The sequence below is a fragment of the Pelodiscus sinensis genome, chromosome 2 (genome assembly GCF_052426305.1).
Source record: "Pelodiscus sinensis isolate ZL-2025 chromosome 2, ASM5242630v1, whole genome shotgun sequence".
In the NCBI taxonomy this organism is placed as follows: domain Eukaryota; kingdom Metazoa; phylum Chordata; order Testudines; family Trionychidae; genus Pelodiscus; species Pelodiscus sinensis.
In genome coordinates this window covers 37,947,897-37,969,142 of record NC_143053.1, presented here as the reverse complement: position 1 = coordinate 37,969,142, position 21,246 = coordinate 37,947,897, and the positions used below count along the sequence as shown (strand labels likewise).

Genomic DNA, 21,246 nt, shown 5'->3' with positions numbered 1-21,246 from the left:
ATCTCCATAGCAATGACACCGCATGCCAAGAGAATTGCAACATATCAGCACATCAGGGGAAGGCAAAGACAGAGCTTCAGCCGCAGAGCACAATCCTACGAAGTGAGTTCAGTAGGCATTAAGGGCACTAACACCAGACAGGTCCTTATCTGATTTTTTGCATAATATCCATTTACATGAAAGCCATACATTTTAGCATAATTTGGAGTGTCTTAATAATTATGGCTCTCTAGAATTATCAATGCATTTGGACAATCATAAGAATAATTTTATTTATAAAATAACACATTGCTGGAGTATCTAACGTGCTCAGTGTACACATGCCATTTTCAGCAACTCTCAGAAACCAAACATTGCTTGAGGTTTTTTTTCCCTGTAGATTGAACTTATAAAATCAGTCGAGCAATTTAAGAACAATGCAGTTTTAAGGATGTGAGGAATCTAATTTAATTTCAGTGACACTCTCTGAGTTTTCTTTGTGGAAATTGGTAATGCAAAAGTTTTCTGTTTTATGTTTTAGATAATAATCTGTGGAAGACAGATGGTCTGTAGTTATCTGGCTGACAGCATCGAATTGAAAGTGGTTCAGCACTACATTGGCCAAGACGGGCAGGCAGTTATTAAAGAACATTTTGACTGCCTTGCAGCCAAACAGAAGCTGCCTTCCTATGTCCTAGAAGATGATGAGCTGACGGAATTGAGTGTGAAAGCTAAAGGAGATGAAGATTGGTCAAGAGATGTATGTCTCAGTTCCAAAAACACAGAATATAGCACAGTCATTCAGGTACGGAAATAAATAGATGTTTGAGTATGACATATAAAATTTTCCATGAGAGTTTGGCACCTAAAACTCCCAGGCAAATTCTAAACTAGAGTACCTGTTGGCAACCTCTCAGCCTTTCATCAATATATACTCAAGAAATGACACTTACTTCTAGTCCAAACTACCATTTCCCCTTTCATCAGTAGCAGATATCTGATAGAGGAGCTTCTGACTTCATCCTTAATTATATTATTCCTACTACACTCCATTAGAGCAAAAATATAGGGTTTAATGTACCTTAAATGTGTCACATGTTTAGAATCCTACGTAAATTTTAAAAACAGAGAGAGCAGTGTCACTCTAAGTGGTGAAGTGTTCTTGTCTCTACCTTCTAGCTTACAGTATCTCAGTGTTGTAACTGATGTGATCAAATGTTAAACTTTATAAACTAGAAATAATCTTACTTAATGGTGTCTATTCATCTCTCTGTGTGCAGGTACCATCTTCAAACAGTTCAATTATTTACGTGTGGTGCACAATTTTGACATTAGAACCCAGCACTCAAGTACAACAACGAATAGTGAGTGCATTTGCCATTCTCAGAATTCTGTATAGCTCTGTGACCTTTCATGTTCTGAAATAAATTAAGGTCAAAATGACCCAGAGTGAAGATTTATTAACAGCTTTTTTCAGCATCTGGAATAGAATTAACATTAAGTTGATGTGTTGTTTTTGGTGGTTGATTTTTTTCTTTGTAGATTGTTTTCAGCCCTCTTTTTATCATGAGGAGTCATCTTCCAGATCCAATTATCATACATTTGGAGAAAAGAAGTCTGGGATTGCGTGAAACACAAATGATTCCAGGAAAAGGGCAGGAGAAATCATTGCAAAATATAGAGCCTGATCTTACCCATCACTTAACATTTCAAGCTAGGTATAACTTGTGCATTTTTCTGAAAGTGTGTACAACATAAAAGGAGTAATTATTTACCTTTAACTTTCAGTACACTACTTCTAAGAATATTCTGTTACATTGTATGTATAGAGAAGATAATTACATGGACTGCTGAAAATGCTATGATGGAGTATTGCAAACAGCAATTACTCTTAGTGCACCGATACCTGTTTATGCTGAGTGAAGTATGTAAATTTTGGCATTTTGAAAAAAAAGTACCACCTCTTGTGATGCCAAATTCTACCAAGTTTGGAGTGTCAGTTTCTATATGTCTGGTGAATTCTGATTTCATATCAGATCATTCAAGTTTCAGAGTGCACTCATAATGCTGCACTAAAGAAAACAGCCATTGTTTAGACAACCTACTGCTGCAATTGATTTCTGTTTCTGTTTTCATTTGACAGGGAAGAGGATGATCCTTCAGAATGTGCAGTTCCTATCTCAACAGCACTTATTAAACAGATAGCTACTAAATCCCATGCAAGTGGCACTGTGAATCAGATACTGTCTGAGTTTTATGGGATTAATAGCTCTCCTCAGCCTGTGTGGCCATATAATAGAAAGGATTCGGAGAGGTAATGAAGGCTTTGTTAAGTGTTACCAACTGATATTGCATTGTCATGAAATTAAAGAAATGCATATGCAAATAAAGCAATATTTTGAAAGGCTCTTCTTTTTTTGATGGTAGTAAAGGACTTAAAAGCCCTTACTTTTGTTCATGCTTTTGTAACTGGCTGATACAGTTCATAAATATTTTCCATAGTAAAAAGCTTCATAAATCATTGCAAATAACCTGATAAATGTTTTACCAATTTTTTACCAAAATATCTTATCTCAATGAACTTGTCTGGATGTGCTATACACCATTAAAAAGAGCTTAGATGTGATTAGTTAGCAGAAGTAGCTTTGTGGGTTTTTATATTTTTGTTTTTTATGGAGGTTTTTTTTAAGCTGACCAACCAATGAGCAAACAGCACAACTGACACATGTGGATTTATGATCAGAAAGATAATTTGTTCATTAGCTTAGCTTTCCTCAAATGCAAGTGGTATTTAGTCAGTGGATCATTGTACTAATTTCATGTACAGGCAGTCCCCGGGTTACGTACAAGATAGGGACTGTAGGTTTGTTCTTAAGTTGAATCTGTATGTAAGTCGGAACTGGCGTCCAGATTCAGCCGCTGCTGAAACTGATCAGTTTCAACAGCGGCTGAATCTGGATGCCAGTTCTGACTTACATACAGATTCAACTTAAGAACCCCAGGCGTCCCCAAATCAGCTGCTGCTGAAACTGATCAGCAGCTGATTCCAGGAAGCCGGGGGCAGAGCAACTCTGCCTCGGGCTTACTGTAGTCAGCCGCTGGTCAGTTTCAGCAGCGGCTGACTTGGGGACGCCTGGGGCAGAGCAGCTGGCGCGCCTGGGCTGTTCTGCTGCGGGCGGCCTCCGAGGCTTTGCTCCGCGTCTCCCTGGTCTGACCAGCAGACCAAGGAGACGGGGAGCAGTTTTTCTCGCCCCAAAGAACGCGGGCGGCGGGACCGCAGCTCATCTGGGCATCCCGCCGCTCCCGTCCTCCGGAGCGAGAAAAGTCCCGTTCGTAACTGCGGATCCGACATAAGTCGGATCCGCGTAACTCGGGGACTGCCTGTATTTAAGTTCCTCCTTCCAGGGGTTGCGCAAACCAAGAGAAATTTTTCTTTCTGTTATTACGAGCCTACAATAATAACTCTTAACTTGGTGCCAAACAAATGGTAGTCCAACAACAAAAGCATGTAAATACACTAACAGTCAAGACAGGTAATGTAGTTAGGTGACTTGTCCGACACAATAACCACAGCTGATACATGGTTCAGGCCCTGACTGTACAAAAACGTATGTGCTTAGTTTTAAGGACTTAAATAGTCTCATTGAAATCCATATGCTTAAAGTTACTAACTATTTATGTTCTTTGTAGGATTAGGGCCTGATTGAAAGCATCACTTAATAACATGAGCCCTCAGTTCACTAAGAACAAATCTCTGTCATCCAAAAATTGTTGCCTATGGCCTAATATCCTGCTGAAAATTCTTGAGAATAGATAAGTAGGATTTTTCAGTGGTAATGTAGTTATCCTAAAAATTCACTTTCAATCTGTTCTGACATCTGTTACAATTAGCTGAGTTTATCCAGCTTTGACTCTTTACTGTTAAGCTACTCATCTGGAAATAAGTAAAAAAAACTAGAAGTAGCTATCTTTACAATACTTTATTTACTAGAGAAAGGATCCGTTTCCTTTTTTGTGTATGCTTAACCAAGTCTGTAAAACCAAGTTGTAATGACTATATCTTGTTTAAGTCAGATGAAATATTCAGATACTTGTTTACCTACATTTGAATACCATGTATGGTATCTATATTGAATCATTAAACTGACAACGGAGTCCTTTGCAGCCAGAGAATTTAGATCAGCACAGAGATTGCTCAAAACTACATTGTAGGGACCACACCAGCCTTGTTTACCCCCGTCCCAATTTGAGGAGTCTCAACCATTTTTGTGGTTCCAACAATTCTAAAGTGACCACCAGAAGAGACTGTTGTTAATGCAAACATAACCTTATAAATACTAAAATTGACAGAGAGTAGTAGTAGTCAGAGCAGGGGTAGTCATAAAACTATCTTTAATGCTTTTTTTTAAAATGATCAGATTTCAAATGGACTGTCCTTTTAATAATACCTGCTTTTACAATCTACACTTAGGGAAAGCTTTTTCCGGATAGTACATCTGTTCATTTCAGAATGATATATCAGGATGAGATATAGTAAAATAGTTTTCTGAATAGCTAGGATGGTTATATGCAGATTTAACAGTGACTCAGTAATTTTGTCTTCTCTTTCTTTTGATGTTATTTGAAACAGTAACGAACAGCTCACGCAGTGGGATAGCCCAATGCGGGTGAAGCTTTCAGTGTGGAAGCCGTGTATTAAAACCCTACTGATAGAACTTCTGCCCTGGGCACTGCTTATCAATCAGTCTAAATGGGATCTATGGCTATTTGAAGGAGAGAAGATAGTTCTTCAGATACCTGCTGGGAAAACAATTATACCTCCAAATTTCCAGGTAGCCAAACTGTTCAAGTTAACATGCACCAGTTTTCTAAATAGTTAAACCTTTATTTCAAGGCTATGTTTCTAGTCCATATGTGTACCAGAAAGATAGTTATGGTCAGGGTATAAGTATGAATTAGACTATGCCATGCTGATTGGCTAAAATAAGCAGATGTAGAGCAAGGCATCTTGGCAGGATATGGTGCAATACAGTGATTGACAAGTTAGAGTTGCTGCACAATATGGCTTACAGATGCCTATGAAAATATCTACTTTGACAGACAGCATAGAGCAGACCTAGCATACCAGGTGAGCTATTCTCTTGATTTATGCACAAACAGGTTGCATTCTTCACGGTTTCCCTCTGGGCATTTGTAATGCCTACTTTATTCTAATTATGTGTCAGCAATACTTGGGAAAATCTGGCTCTGCCTCCAGGTGACCAGCAATGGGAGTTGACCACAGTGGAAAATTACATTTCTGTCTTTCCACTGTTCCAGTAATCAGTTGCACAGCTATTATGCTAATTGCACTAAGCCGAGTACAAAGGCTACTTTGTCCCTTATGGGTATAAATTGGCTTAGGTGTGAGAGATGATGGAGTGGAAAGAACGTTTGTCTGGAGAGTAATTTTTTTGAGACATGGGCTTTATATGTAGTTTATGTGCTTCCAAGAATATTTTGATATCTGTTGTGATAAATGTGAATATCAAATGGGAGAGAAGGGACAACTGCTTAAGTATGCACTCTCCAACTTTTAGTTCACAAAACAGATTTAGTTAGATTTTTCCTTTGATGTGCCCTCTTTTTGAACACCCATAACTTCTCTTATTGTAACTCACAACTTATTAGGGGACTTTAGGCAGAATTAAACTTAATTTGCTTGTCTACTCAGTACCTCATCAGTGGAAGTTATACAACTTTGTGGTGTATAACTTCTTTCTGGCTAAATTGTTTTCGTTGAATTACCTTGCATTTGCCATTAAATTTGCCAGTGATTTTTGAGATACTTATACAGTAGCATCAACATGTCTCTTATAAAATGTGTATTGTATAGAGAGAATTAAAGGGGGGGGATCTAGATTTCTAGAAAATAAGTAAAGAAAGTTGTTTATAGGTATATGCATATTTAAAAATTACCGTTAACTGTAATATGAGTGTAAAAGTTAACAGAAAGTTCTACATATGGGTATTTTCCATTTACAGGAAGCTTTTCAAATTGGAATATACTGGGCAAACACTAACACTGTGCACAAATCAGTGGCGATCAAACTAGTTCATAATGTAACATCTCCAAAATGGAAGGATGCAGACAACGGGGAAATGGTAACACTGGATGAAGAAGGGTTTGTTGAAGCTGAAATAAAACTTGGTGCCTTCCCAGGTCATAAAAAGGTTAGGAAGACCTTGTGATGATTTATAACTTTACTATTTCAAACAGGGAATAATCAAACAGCAGATGAAAGCTGTCAAATATATAACAATGCACAAACTTAGCTCAAAATATATGAATAGATTCAAAAGCACAATGCAAAGACAAATAATGGATCAAATAAAAAACTGTGAATTCTAAGTCTTGTTTGAAAAATATGGACTGATGCAACTAAGGAATTTGATGCAGATTAGGTTATAAGGTAGATGAGGCTATAATGTAGATGCATCAGAACAGGGTCTCCAACCTAAAATATTTTTCTACTGTATTACAAAACTTTGTTGTTTTTATGTCTGCTAACATTTTTTTAAATTATCCTGCAGTTGTGCCAGTTCTGCATTTCATCTATGGTTCAGCATGGCATTCAAATTCTACAGATTGAAGATAAGACAACTGTAATCAACAATACATCATACCATATCTATTGTATACCACAGCTGTCTGTTTTAAGGCCTCGGTCTGGAGAGGAGGTAGAATATTTTGGATGTTATTTTTGTTTGGTTTCTACAGTATGTAGGCAGTGATATTTAATTAAAGTCTCAAAATTGTCTTGCAAAAATTGAACAGAAAAAAGTAAAACATTAAGAGTTCAAGATAAGTAATTTCATATTGTTTTAATTTAAAATGAGGAAGCTATGGCAAATTCAGCCACGGTAATTAACTGTGATAGAAATTTGTGCAAAGTGGCAGATCCCTACACATTGCAGGATTAGTTCTGCCTGGTTTCCATCTGTTCAGAGAATGAGGGCCATTGCTATAATAGAGGCAGTTTAATCCATAATAGCTGTTGAATCACTTCTGAGAATTTGTACTAAGTTCTCATGTAGAAAAGGGACATCTGCTTTGCAGGATGAAATATATGAGATACCCTTTTGGGAAGACTCCAGAACCTAATCATAATCCGTAGATCTGTAGATATTCCCCAAATGTATGTATTTCAGGGGGTACATCAATTCATTAAGTTTTCTGGTGACAGCATTGTATGTTCAGGAAGTAAGCTTACAGTAAGCAGAATGCATGCAGGCACAACTGTATTTTTAATCGGTCACTTATGTATTGATCGGGGCATGCAGGTAAATGAACAACAGACACATGAAATCAATTTAAGGGGTGGACTGCAACTTTAATTAATCTAACATTGTGGAGGGATACTGTATGCCCATCCCCTGCTCTCACATACCAAACATTTATTGGGTTCTAGTGCAGGGTTACAACCAATATATCCAATTAGTCAGGATAGATCAACCTAATCCTACCCTAGGACTCCACTTCTGAATCCTCTCTGCTCCCTCCCCCATGAAGGTGTGGACAGAGGTTGCCAAAGGGGGAATTCACTCCACAAGGACTTCAAATGTCCCCTTCTATAGGAAACAAAATCCATCAGCAAAAACTCAGGTCTAGGAGGTGGCTCTTTTGACCTTTATCCATAGTGGCCATGTCATCCCTCACATCTGACAGATGAGCTAAATGCTTAGGGAGAGAGAATTAGATGTCTCTGGGTATCATCGCCACATCACCTGCTTGTGAGCATTTAAATATGCAGGGGTATCTTGGAAGAAGGGCTCACAAGATGATTGACTAATCCAGTCACCAACTACCAGTCAATGGAAAGGCAACAGATCTGGGACAGGATAGTCAACCCTCCCTCTTGCCACATGTGTCCTCTTGCATCCCCTCTCCTTACACACACATACACGCTGGTTACAGTTTTCTAATTGGACACTTATAACTGTTCACAGTAAAAATTAAATATGAATGAACTGTTGTTATGACCTAACATGTATTTGCATTATCTTCTTTTTCTTTCTAGTATTTACACATACCAGATAGTACAGCATTCAGAATCTGCCCAGCTGGGGAACCACCTACTGAAAAATTGAGCTCTGTTCCTTGTTGGGACCTGATGTCAGACATCAGTCAGTCAACATCAGAAGTGTCCCTCCTGAAAAAGCACATATTGCTAAGTTTCAGTCCAATTGTGTGTGCTGACAGTTTGCAGTGCTGGAGCCTGCCAGCTGTGATTAAACAAGAATTTCCTAGACAGAGTGTGTCAGTACCCATTGGTGTTTGTAATGAAAGTGGATTTTGTACCAGGTAAATTGAATACATGTGAATGATGTTCTTCTTTGACTGTCAGTATAAAGCTTTATCTAGAAACAAAGCATAAGAGATTAATAGAAAAGTTAAAATAACAACACATGTCCACCACATGTCAAGTCAGACCTCACTTTAATTTAAAAAAACTATTACTGTTTGATGTTTTGGACACGTTTAATAAATGGTTGAATGTTATGAACATGTACATCTTGTACTATTTTACTATTTACATGGCCCCTCCTTTTACATGTATAGAATAAGAGAGAATGAAAATAAGTCTTTTCAAGATTAAGAGTTGGATATACAATGTTAAGTAATGTACTTCTAAACTGTAGGATTTGTTTTTAAGCATTGACAAAATCAAATTTTATACAAATGCTTTGATGATTATCCTCAATCAGTGAAAACAATTTTTAGTTTAAATTTAAACAATTTTTGTGGCGTTTGCAACCAAAATACTGCAGCATTAAGAGCCAGGAAATGAAATTCACTGATAGAGAGTTTAGGGCCCAGGTTGAATGAAAAGAAAAAAGTAAGCAGATGAAGTAAATGGTGAAAATAGAGTTTGTTCAAAAATCATTTTGGTGTTATTAATCTAAGTAATTAGTGGCACAGAGAAGAAAATTGTTTTTTAATACAGTATATGATTTTTAACTTCATAGTAGCCCTTTGAGAGATATGCTGAAAAATAATAAAGTAGAATCTGTTGTACTTTTTCTCTCTCCAAATATTTCTAGAAATCTTAATAGAGAACTTGAGAAGATGTTTTCTTTAAGAGATTTTGTGATTTTAATATTTTAACCATGAAATTTTAATCTAGCAATTTGGAGATGTATTTTGGAAAGCTATGTGAAAATGCACAGTAACATTAAATGAGAAGAGTAAGTGAGAAGAACAGGAAAAGAAACATTGGGAAGAAAATATTTTGAGAATGGAGTGGAAAAACTTTCCATGCTTTAAGGCTTGCTATATCTAAATACATGCTCCCCTTTCAAAACAAGAAATGCTCCAGCAAGTTAAAAAAAAAAGTACATTATCAAGTAGGAAGACCTGGCTTTAATTTCCAGACCTTAGGTCTGATTGTGCTCTCACTTATGCAGGTGTAAATGAAAAATAAACCTAAAATCAATGAGGCTAGATCAGTGTCAGTGAGCTCCGAATCAGCCATGTAGTCTTTCTTTCATCTGGCCAGCAGAAATGGGAGGTGCTTTGGAGGCAACATGCTCAGTTTGTATGGAATAAGGTGGGAATTCATTTTATCAGTCAATATCAAGAGCAATCCCTCTGGATAATTTAGAATTGATATTGGTGGATTCCAGAGATATCCATGTGGACTTCAGAGGGAATGATGCTAGCAAAAATAGTGTTCCTAAGAATACAGAAGAATAATGTGGAGTTCTGATGGGTAGGAAGGATCCATGCCACTCCCTTTCAAAAACTGGAATAGTCATATTTTTTAGATGTTATTTAATTTTAAAAAATCACTTTAAAGAAGCAGATTTTCAGAAGAGGCTACTAAAATTGCACATGCAAACAATCAGTTGTGTGTGCAAATCAGGAAATAGTATTTCTCATTAGCTAATGATGGTGCACAATTAATTGATTTTTTTTAAATTGCAACAGTAGTGATGCAATTTAAATGCTAGAATTTAATATGATGTTATTGTTATGGGTCATTAATGTTGAGTACTGTGTTATTGTTTTTTCAAATAACATTTACATGTACATGCAAATTTTCCTGAGCTGTTTCAGAAGTTAGTTTTCAAAATTTGGCATTGAAATTTTATTTGTTTTTAGTCCTTTATAATACTGTAGTTTAAGGCTCTGACCCTGCAGCATGCAGGTACTTAATTTTTATACACAAGTAGTCCCATTAAAGTCAGTTTATTTTAATGTACTATTTTTCTCTTGATTTTCTTTTAAAATGTGTCATCAGTAGGACTACTGACACTTAATGTGCTAAGTGTCTGCAGAATTGGACCTAAGAATAAAAATGTTGCAGAAAAGGGTGTTCATAATAGTAAATTTGAAGAGCATCCCAAGAATTATATAATTATATATATAATCTTTTTATGTTGTAGAGCCATAGCACTGACTTATCAAGAGCATCTTGGGGTGACATACTTAACTCTTACGGAAGACCCTAGTCCTCGCATAATTATCCACAACAGGTGTTCTGTCTCATTGATTTTAAAGGAGAACATCAAAGGTATGGAATTTATGTTACAACACAACAATCAGAAACATTTTCATAACCCCCGCCCCTCCTCAACCTCCCACAATACTCTTTATCTATACTGGAAGTTTTAATTCTATGGATGCAGTAGTTATGACTAACATTTGTGAAGAAAGGTAATTCTGCTTTGCTAAGAGTCAGTACTTAGATTTTTAAAACTATTTAGGCATTGTGGTGCTTAGCATTGAGGTGCCTAATTGATTTAGGATCCTACATCTCATGATAGCCTAATTCCCATTGGAGTGAGACTTAGGCTCCTAAATCAGATGTTGCAATGCTGAGTGCTGCAACTCCTAAATAACTTGAAATATCTGAGACTTAGTGATTTTAAACTCTTTATTTCTTTTTCGAGTGGTTGCTCATGTCTATTCGAATAAGGTATGTGTGCCGCGTGCACTATCTATTCGGAGCGTTTTCCCAAATGATACCCGTAGCGCCGGCAGTTCGCCCCCTGAATTGGCGCCGCTATAGCGGTGCATAAGTACCCCTGCCGGTGCTGCCCCTCCTCAGTTTCTTCTTACCGCCCATGACGGTCGTTGGAGCGTGTCTATCTTGTGTAGTTAATGGTTCCCATTTCTAGTTAGAGTTGTTTTTTGTAAATAGTTCAAGTAGTTAGATAGTTGGCAAGTTCTTTGTTCTCCTTATCCCCTTCGGGGGTGAGGAATGCCAGGGCCGCAGGCTTGTGCGGTATGTGCTAAGTTCATGCCTAAAGGAGACCCTCATGATAGCTGTCTAAAGAGCTTGGGTGAGGGCCACTTAGCAGAAGCCTGTAAGATCTGCAGGTCATTCAAACCATGCACAAAGAGAGAGAGAGACTCTCATTTGAAGCTCCTTCTAATGGAAGCGGCCTTTCAACCGGCACTGGCGGGTCACTCCACGGTGCACAGTGCGCCGGTGTCAACGCAAGATGCCCCGACCTTTCCAGGCATCAGTACCAAGGGCCAGGCACCGTTCCCACTCCCCAGCACCGAAAAAGGCGAAGATATCACATGGTAGGTCTCCATCCTGGAAGTCCAGGTCGGGCCTACACCGCCAGCACAGGTCGCCTGCGGACGGCTCTCAAAGCGATGCTGTGTGGCAGAAGCGGGCAGTCTGACCATCCAGTCTGGGTCAGCTGCCTACACATCGACCCTTGATGCCAGAGACTTTTGAGGTGGCGCAGGACTTAATCAGCCTGACCACCTCCCCTCCATCGTCTGTTGAAGCGGAGAGGTCGAAGTCATCTACGCCGGGGGCCGTGTTGGTACCAGTTTCTCCCCTGCATCGGGCAGACTGGTCAGCACCCTCTACATATGCGGTGGGACCGTCCCCTGTGGGACCAGTACCGCTCGCGGCAAGATCAGGGCACGCTGGAATGCCTGACTCCACACAGGATTGCAGACCTCACCCGGCACCGGCAGTACCAACGGGCGCGGGCTGGACACTGCCCCCCACCACAGTATCGGTGCTGGATCCTCTGCTGGAGCTGATTTCAGCTACATAATCGGGACCATACTACCCGGCCCCGTACTTGGCGTTGACGCAGCCGACACCGGTGCAGACTAGCCATGTGGCACCACCAACGGCACTGCCAGCTCTAGTACCGGTACCACTGTCGGTACCGCTGTTGGCACCGCTAACTCCGGCACCAATACAAGGTATTCCAGTGCTGACACCGATACTGTCCCTGTGGACTACGCTGGCACTGTCCCTGTTGACAACACTGGCGCCTTCTAGGGATACGTCGACAGCACCGGCATCATCTAGCTGTCTACGGTAGCGCCCATGGCGGCACCGGTAGGGGCACCATCAGTTGGGCGAATGAACTCTGCCTTCCTCCAACCCGGCACCAAGTTCGGCACCGCATACGATGTGCAGCGTACCAACACCACAGCAGGGCACGGATACTGTTTTTCCTGTGCCAGCACTGGTATGACCTCCTCGCTGCGCACATGTGAGCAAGCCGGAGTCAATGGCCAGGTTTGCGCCTCCGGCGATACCAGTGTACTCGTCGTCAGCCCCACCATGGCCTGCATCCGATTACTCCTCAGAATCCGAAGCGGACTCAATAAGATCGGGATCCTCGAGGGCATCGTCGGGGCACAGATCCCACTCTTGACACAGATGGGATCGGCCTCACATACAACAAACCTGGCCTCCTCAACCTCTGTGGCTGTTCTGGACGCCGGGGCATATCATCAATGGCAGGGGCCTGTGCCAGTATTCAGTATTTCGGAACACCAAGCGGCTCTGTTGGCATCTTTGTCGCGACCCTCTCCCTTGTCTCAGGGGAGTAGTGCTGTGGATGCAACGAGGGACCTTACAGCCTCGGTACTGAAGCCACTTCTGGCGCCTGTGGTAGTTGCCGAGTCGGCCCCCCACCCAGGCCCGACGCTGGACCCGGTGCTACTGCGGGAGTCTTCCTCGTCGTCTTCCCCTAACAAAACTTTAGCAGATCCGGCTCCAGCTATGCCAACGATGGATGCCAGGTTGCATCAAGAGTTGCTTCTCTGCCTAGCTTCCAACTTTGGAGTCCCTGTGGAACTTGTGGTAGAAGAGACGGACCTGATGGTAGACATCCTATCGGATGATGCTCCCTCCCACTTCTTAATAGGACAGTGGCTAAGATCACGAACGCCCTGTGTCAGACTCCAGCTTCCTTGGCTCCTACCGTAAAGGGAGTCAAGAGGCGCTATTATGTCCCGCAGTCGGGACACGAGCACTTGTATTCTCAGCCTGTCCCGGGGTCTTTGATTGTCCAAGCTGCAGCACAGAAGGAAAGACTCCCACAGCCGGGGCCATCCCCGAAGGCTAGGGAGCCCAAGAGCCTCGACCTTATGGGGCGTAAGGTGTATGCCACCGGTGTGCAACTCCGCACGTGAATCAACAGGCGATGCTTAGCTACTACGCCTACAATACATGGCAAGGAATGGATAAGTTTAAGGACAAACTTTCCCCTGAGGCGCATCAGGAGTTTGTAGCTATAACCACTGAGGGCAGAACCATCACCCGCATGGCACTGCAGGCCTCCCTGGATGCGGTCGACTCTGCAGCCCACACCATGGCGTCAGGGGTAGTTATGTGCCGTAGCGCCTGGCTCCAGGTTTCTGGAATACCGACCGACATTCAGAATACCATACAGGACCTACCCTTCGAAGGGAAATCCTTGTTCTCGGAGCGCACCGACTCTAGGCTCCATACGCTGAAGGACACTAGGTCAACTCTCCGCTCTTTGGGGATCCACACACCGGCCCCTCAGCTGCATCAGCTCCCCTACAGACTGCAGGGGAGAACGCAGTCCCAGGTCCCCCTTGGGGATTACTGGAGACGCCATCCTTGTGCTCCCAGTAGGGTTGTGGGGGCAGCTGCAGCCCCTTCTTCAGCAAGGGCATGTCATCACCGCCCGAGAGGAGACAACCCCCATGGGGTTGGACAGGCCCCCTCTCAGCAGTCCAAACACCCGTTTTGATGGGTTCTTTGCTCATACCAGTCACTTCCCCTGGCCCCGTTTGGGACCAGGTTATCGCGGTTTGCCCCCGCCTGGGCAGAAATTACCTCAGATGCCTGGGTACTCAGCATAGTCAGGGGTGGATACACTATCCCTTTCCTGGGCCCTCCCCCTTCCAACCCATACTCCTCGTCCCTTTTCATGGACACCTCTCACGAAGGGATTCTTCAGCTGGAGGCGTTGGCGCTCCTCGAAAAAGGAGTGGCAGAGAGGGGCCCCCTGTGCTTACAGGGCAAGGGGTTTTATTCCCGCTATGTCGTCATCCCCAAGCCCAAGCATGGGGTTCGTCCCATTCTGGACCTCAGGGACCTCAACAAAACGGTAGTGAAATCAAAATTCAGAATGGTAGCCCTGGCATCTGTCATCCCCGTTTTAGAGTTAGGAGACTGGTACGCAACTCCCAACCTCAAAGACACTTACTTCCACATGGCAATAAGGTCAAGCCACAGGAGGTTTCTGCGTTTTATAGTGTCCCGCTGTCATTTCCAATTCACGGTCCTTCCGTTTGGACTTCCAACAGCAACCAAGGTCTTCACAAAATGCAAGTCGCTTATGGCGGCGTTCCTCTGCAAAAAGGGGGTGCACGTCTTTCCATACCTAGACGACTGGCCCATTTGTGGCCGATCCTGTGAACAAGTGGAGGCCCATGTATCCCTTACAAGGACTCTCTTAATGAGGCTAGGCCTCATGCTGAACAAGGAAAAGTCGTCACTTATGCCCTGTCAGCACCTCCCCTTCGTCAGAGTGTCTGACAAGAAGGAACTGAGGAGGGGCAGCGCCGGCAGAGGTCCTTATGCACCGCTATAGCAGCGCCACTCCAGGGGGCGACCTGCCGGTGCTACGGGTATCGCTTCGGAAAACGTTCTGAAAAGATGGTGCACGCGGCGTGCACACCTTATTTGAATGGATATGAGCTGCACATCTCGAAGAAAAACAGTTGCAGGTAAGTAACCATTCTTTTCATTTTGATTCATTTTGATTCAAAACAGCCACCTAAAACTTGAAATTCTCCACAAAATGGAATTTCTGTCCTGTTCCTATCTTTACAGGGAGTCCCCTCTTTGGGGAAGTCCATCTGGTGAGCTTCCTTGGAGCTGGGAATCCTACAAGGATTGGACTCTTGGGCTGAGAAAGAGCTGCAAGCCTGGTAACCAGGACTTCTAGCTTCAGAGGAGCCAGGAGTATGGAATCCCAGACTCCCCAATAGTCCTCTTAAGGAGCTATATGGGCAAGCTGGCTGGAAACTAAGCAGGTTTCATGAAATGTATTGAAATTAACATGTCCCCACAGAACATATGAATTCTGACCAGCTGACAATTTCTGTCAAAAATTATTTGTTGAATAATTTTCAGTTAGCTCTAGATATAGCAAATTACTGTACTGAACAATAATAAAAGCTACTGAGAAAAAAAGTTTTAAAAAACAAATACCAAACATAAAAGACAAAGGAAAACATTTTTTGTACCGACAGAACCTGTCTAGTCTGGCACCTTTGGAAGCTGAACAGTGCCAAACCAGAGAATTTGCTGAACCATAAGAACTTAATCTAGACAATTTGTGAAATTTCAGATACACCAAAATTTGAAGTTTATTGCAAGAAAATTCCGGCTGAATGTTCTGTTCATCATGAGCTTTATCATCAAGTCTCCAGTTACCCAGATTGCAAAACCAAAGACTTATTGCCCAGCATTCTTCTGAAAGTGATGTCATCAGATGAACTAACACATGAATGGAGTGATTTTGTGGATATTAATAATCAAGGCACACAGGTAAATCATTAAAAATATTTCTCAGCTTAGAGTCTTTAATATGTGGATAAATGGCTTGAACCAGGCACACGGTAGTATCAGCTCCATATGTAAAGGCAAATTTACATGGAAATATATTTTTCCATCATGTCAGACCTTCAAAGTTCAGTACTTCCAGATTATAGTCTTTTTTTTCTTTTTTTTTAATTTACATTGGTAGAACTTAGGGATGTGAAGGACTAGTTGACTATCTGATAAGGAAATGCTTATTGGATAGTTGACTAGTTGCTTCCCTCCCCCCCCCTCCCCCCGCCCCTTGCTGCCTCTATCAGACAGAGGCATTGGGGGTGGGAGAGAGAGAAAAGAGGGTACTTCAAAGCGGCAGGGCTGCTTAAAGCCTGGGGCCAGGCTGCACACAGCGTTTAAAAGCAGTAGTGCCACACGGAGCCCAGGATCAGGTGGGGACTGACCCCGAGCTCTGTGCAGCACTACTGCTTTGAAACGCTGCAGGGAGCCCAGCATCAGGCTCCTTGCAGCATTTCAAAGTCGTAGCACCACACGGAACCTGGGGTCAGCAGGGGAGTCCCCAGCTGACACCAAGCTCCATGCAGCTCTTTTCTCTTTGAAGTGTAGCAACAACCATAGGGCTGTTGCTACACTTCAAAGGTGGAGGTGCCCTATCGACTAATTGAATAGTATTGCAAAAATGTATCAACTAGAATTGCAAAAATGTATCGACTATTCGATTAGTCAATTACCCGATATTTAACATCCTTAGAAGAACTATGTTCTGCATCTTCCTAGAACCAAGCTATATGCTAAATACATTACTATCTGTGTTGTGAATGACCCAGAAACTGTTTCCCATGTAAGTCCTAGAAACACTCTCCAGATCTGTATTTGTGGACCTTTTAGATCCTGCCTCATTGCAGGGGATTGAACTAGATGACTTACTAAGGTTCATTGCATTCTTACATTTCTATGATTCCATGATTATTAATTATCTTCTCATAAGAAAACTAGGGACGTACAGACAATGTGAAATTAATGTGAAGTAAATGTACATCATTTGAATAATACTCAGAGACAATTTATCAATTGTTTGCTATCAAACTGGGATGATGTGTCTAGTGAAATCCTGTTGGGGTCTGTCTGGAGTATATCATTATTCAGTATTTTCACTAATGACTTTGATAATGAGGTGGCGATTATGCTTATGTAATTTGTGTGACACACCAAACTGGGAGAGGTTGCAAGAACTTTGAAAATGAGGATTAGAATTAAGAATGAACTTGACATATTGGAGAATTGGTCTGAAGTTAACAATACGAAGTTCAAGTGAAAAATACTTCAGATAGGAATAAAAAATATCAAATGTGCAAAATACAAAATGGGAAATAACTGGCTAAGCAGTAGTACTGAGAAAGGATCTGGGGGCTACACAGGATCACAAATTGAACATGAACAAATAATATGCTGAAGTTGTTTTAAAAAAAAAAAGCCAAAATCCATCTGTGGTGCATTAACAAAAGTGTTGTATATAAGATGCAGGATATAATTATATTGGCACTGGAGAGGCCTCAGATAGAATATTGCATCCAGTTTTGTGTCTTCACCTTAACAAAAATGTGGACAAACTAGAGTGTGTCCAAAGGGGAGAAAGAAAATTGTAAAAGGATTAGAAAATCTGACCCACAAGGAAAAGATTAAAACACTGGACATTTTTAGCCTAGAGAAGAGAAGACTGAGGTGGGAAGTCTTCAAATATGTTAAGTGCTTTTATAAAGAGAACAGTAATCAATTTTTCTCCATGTCCACACACAATAGGGCAAGAGAATGAGCTTAATCTGCAGCAAGGGAAATATAGGTTAGATATTTGGGAAAACTTTCTAATTTAGGAACTGGAATGGGTTATCAAGGAAGGTTGTGGAATTACTAACATTGGAGTTTTTAGAGAACATGTTAGATAAATGCCAGTCAGTGATGTTCTAGGTTTATTTGATCCTGTGTCATCATGGGGGCATGGATTAGATGACCTTTTGAGGACCCCTCCAGCCCTGTAGTTCTGAGATTCTGTTATTCAGGCATGGCTATTTTTAACTATGTTTATGACAAAAAATACACGTTTTCCAGTTTTAAGTTGTTGCTACTTTTTCATACTCCCAAATGCTTTGCTGTAAAATTACTTGGTCTAGACACATCAACCTTGAGAAACTTTGGGCTCTAGAAGAAAACATATGCAAGAGCCAAGAGATCAGATTTGATCAAGATCAAATTTCCTCTCGATTAGTAACTGCACTATTGTAGATTCCTTATCCTTCCAAATCCCACAAGCCCTATCATTGACATTCTCCCTCTGCTGCTTCATGGGAATCAAGTTTATGTGTATACAAAAGGGGATTATTTTAATCTTCAATTGTTTTTTCTCCTGGTTTGAGGTATGTGAAAGCTTCCTTGCCTGAATAGGTATTTTTTAAACAGAAATTTTTGCGTCTTTGAAGGAATTAGTGTACAACACAAACAGATTGGGACTTAAAAAATCACAGTAGCTTCCACTGTTTTCCTTTGGGACCAGTCACAAAATGTTCTTGATTATTGATTGGCATGTTAATTAGTTCAGTTGAGTTCAACAAGCCAGCCAACCAGTGTAAGGTTTCAAATTCCAGTCATTAATTCTATGCCAGTCCAGTGTTCATGATAGAAATAAGGCTCCAAGAAGGAATTAGATGCTTTGAAAGCATTTGAAGATCCTATCCCAGTGGAGGAATTCTCTCCAATTAAAAATTCTAACACTTCAGACCTTCAGGTTGCTTAACTCGAGCTTTAAAAGTCCCCTTGACTTGTATGAGATATCTCCATTTCTTATTATCAGAAGGGTAGCCGTGTTAGTCTGAATCTGCAAAAGCGATAAGGAATCCTGTGGCACCTTATAGACTAACAGATTTATTGGAGCATAAGCTTTCTTGGGCAAAGACCCACTTCGTCAGATACTTATGCTCCAATAAATCTGCTTCATTTCTTGGACTTTCTGAACAAGGGCATTGTGGCTAATAGAATAACTTTCTTGGCTCAATTTTGAAGTGTTGCTTGAATAAGCAGAATTTTTTAAAAAAATGAAGCTAAGATAACATTTTGCAATTGTTTATATATTATGCTGGTATTTTGTGATCATAATATAGCTACTCTACTTTCATAGTCTACCTTGAAAACAGATAGTCACAGGTATCTTAAGTCTGTCTCTGTAGGAAAATACTAGATGTTGCAGATGTGCTGTTTAATTTGTGTGATGATTTAAGTTTCAAATGTAATAGCATCTAGCACAAATCTATATGTATTTTATATTATATGCAAAGATATTTTTTGGTTGTTTGGTCCAATGATAGTTTGTACATTGGTGCTTTTACATGATTCACTGAGTGGTTATTGATTATGGGTTATTGCTTATATTGATTGTTAAGGATTTCCATTTTGTTACTGGTTAATTCTCTAGTTTTGAAAGGTTCTAGTCCCTTTATGATGTCATCAGACATAACAAAATTAAGTTTAGTGTCTGGCTGGGAACTTCAGTGTTAACACTAATTAACAACAATCACACTGAGAGCAAAGCAATATTGTGTATAATTAATTAAAATACAAACGTTCCAAGCCAAATGAGAATGTAGCTGTAATGTAAAATTAAGATGGCATTCTGCACCATACATTATGCATACTTACCTCTTCTTGTGGAAACTTAGTCATAAGAAACAAGCAGTCATCCGTGAATATCCTATCTTGCCACTGGCATGCCATACAAGTCTGATGATCAAAATCTCAAGGTCTACATGATGATTGGGCCCATTATAAATCCTGGTGACTGCTATAAATATTCATGTAGATGCCCGGCCTTCTTTGTCCATAACTGACTTCTTCACTATAATAATGTTGAGGTGTCCTTATCATATAGAATAGTATATTAATGATCTCAACTTATCATATATGTCAGTTAATTGCAAAGCAAGTTTGTGTTTGTAATTTTGCAGATATTCCTATTGTAATATATTCAAAGCTGATATTAGTTCTTATTCCTGCAGTTACCTGCCCCCCCCCCCCCAAAAAAATCTCCTAAACACAGTATTCCCTGTTCTCCAGTAACTCAAAATCACTGTTGGGTAACTCACTTATGCTTAGTCTCATAGGTCTCAAAGCCTTCAGCTAGTTACTTAAGCTAAATATATGACAGCATGTAGGGGTATAGTTTTCTTGCATTACTGCTATATAAAATACCTTTAAGCTAGCCTGTGAGCTACAGTGGTTCCTTCAGAATATCTAAGGGTTTGTCTAAATAGCAAATTACTGCATGACAAGTCATGGTGTGAATCAGCAGCATCTTGCTATGCAGAAAATGTCCCATATCCATACTATTGCAGTGCACTTAAAGCCCTGGAGCACAACCTGGCATACTACTCAAAAGTGTAGCATGACAAGCCACACTCCGAACTTGCACTGCAGTGTCCACACAGGATATTACTGCAAAGCTGTAGATTTATATGCAGGCTTGCCCCTCTGTATATTGCGATGTACAAAAGCCATAACACTCACAGTTTTATCTTGAGTCTTGTGATATTTGGTGTTCTTATTAAGGCTCAAGTGATTATGTAAAAAACACAGATTTCATTAAAAAATACATTTCTAGAACTCATGCTTATGGGAAAAAGCATGAAAACATGACCAGAGCAAACTTAAAGGTTCCAAATCCAGAAACCAAACCAAATGCATTCCCAAAATACACGATGCTTTTAAAAAATCATGATTTCTAATCCCATTTCATTGTTTTGGGTGGATCTGACTCAAGAATTTTGAACGCTTTGTGTTGGCAGTACTGTTCCTTTTACTCACCAGTGCATGCTAGACCTTCAACAGTCATTTAAAAGCTTGGTTGTATCAGGTTTTCAACTTTTTAAAAGTTTGTCAAAGTCCTAATGGAAGGGTTGCATTGATTGTTTTCACCTTTATATAGCCTTTATAGATATGGATGCTCCAAAGATGAGGGGAAATGCTTTATTCAGATTCCCTTCCTAGCTGTATTTGAGCCCTAAGAACTGTTTTACTTCCTGGTTTGAAAGAAAAGTCATTCAAAATACTTAGAGATAACACCTCTGTGATATGCTATATAAATTATCAGGAAAGGCGTTTGCATTCTCTGATGAAAAGAAGCAATTTATGTGGGATACTGGGAGGAAGTAAGTTTTTATTAGAGAATCTTTCAATCAGCTATTCATCTGAAGGACATGAACTGCAGAGTAACTTAAACAGTTTTGTTTATACTCCCCCACCCCCCACACACACACATACACACAATATTTTGTTGCATGAAGAACATCTGTCCTACTTTTGATATGTAGGTACTTCCTGAATCCATCTGGGAAGTTTATTGCACTGCAAAGATATAGAAATTCTAAGTAGCAGGTAC

The 21,246-nt window shown here is 40.6% G+C and overlaps 1 protein-coding gene across 6 annotated transcripts in view; it reads left to right on the top strand.

The window, feature by feature from the left end:
- Positions 1–21,246, top strand: part of VPS13B (vacuolar protein sorting 13 homolog B) — a 1,005,617-nt gene that overhangs the window by 944,264 nt on the left and 40,107 nt on the right. For all 6 annotated transcript variants that reach the window (XM_075920304.2, XM_075920302.2, XM_075920305.2 and 3 more), the window contains 10 exons: positions 521–784; positions 1,260–1,343; positions 1,522–1,697; positions 2,123–2,293; positions 4,610–4,811; positions 6,004–6,192; positions 6,553–6,699; positions 8,040–8,323; positions 10,408–10,535; positions 15,619–15,818. In XM_075920304.2, the coding sequence (XP_075776419.2) occupies positions 521–784; positions 1,260–1,343; positions 1,522–1,697; positions 2,123–2,293; positions 4,610–4,811; positions 6,004–6,192; positions 6,553–6,699; positions 8,040–8,323; positions 10,408–10,535; positions 15,619–15,818 (1,845 nt within the window). The remainder of the gene's footprint in view (positions 1–520; positions 785–1,259; positions 1,344–1,521; positions 1,698–2,122; positions 2,294–4,609; positions 4,812–6,003; positions 6,193–6,552; positions 6,700–8,039; positions 8,324–10,407; positions 10,536–15,618; positions 15,819–21,246) is intronic.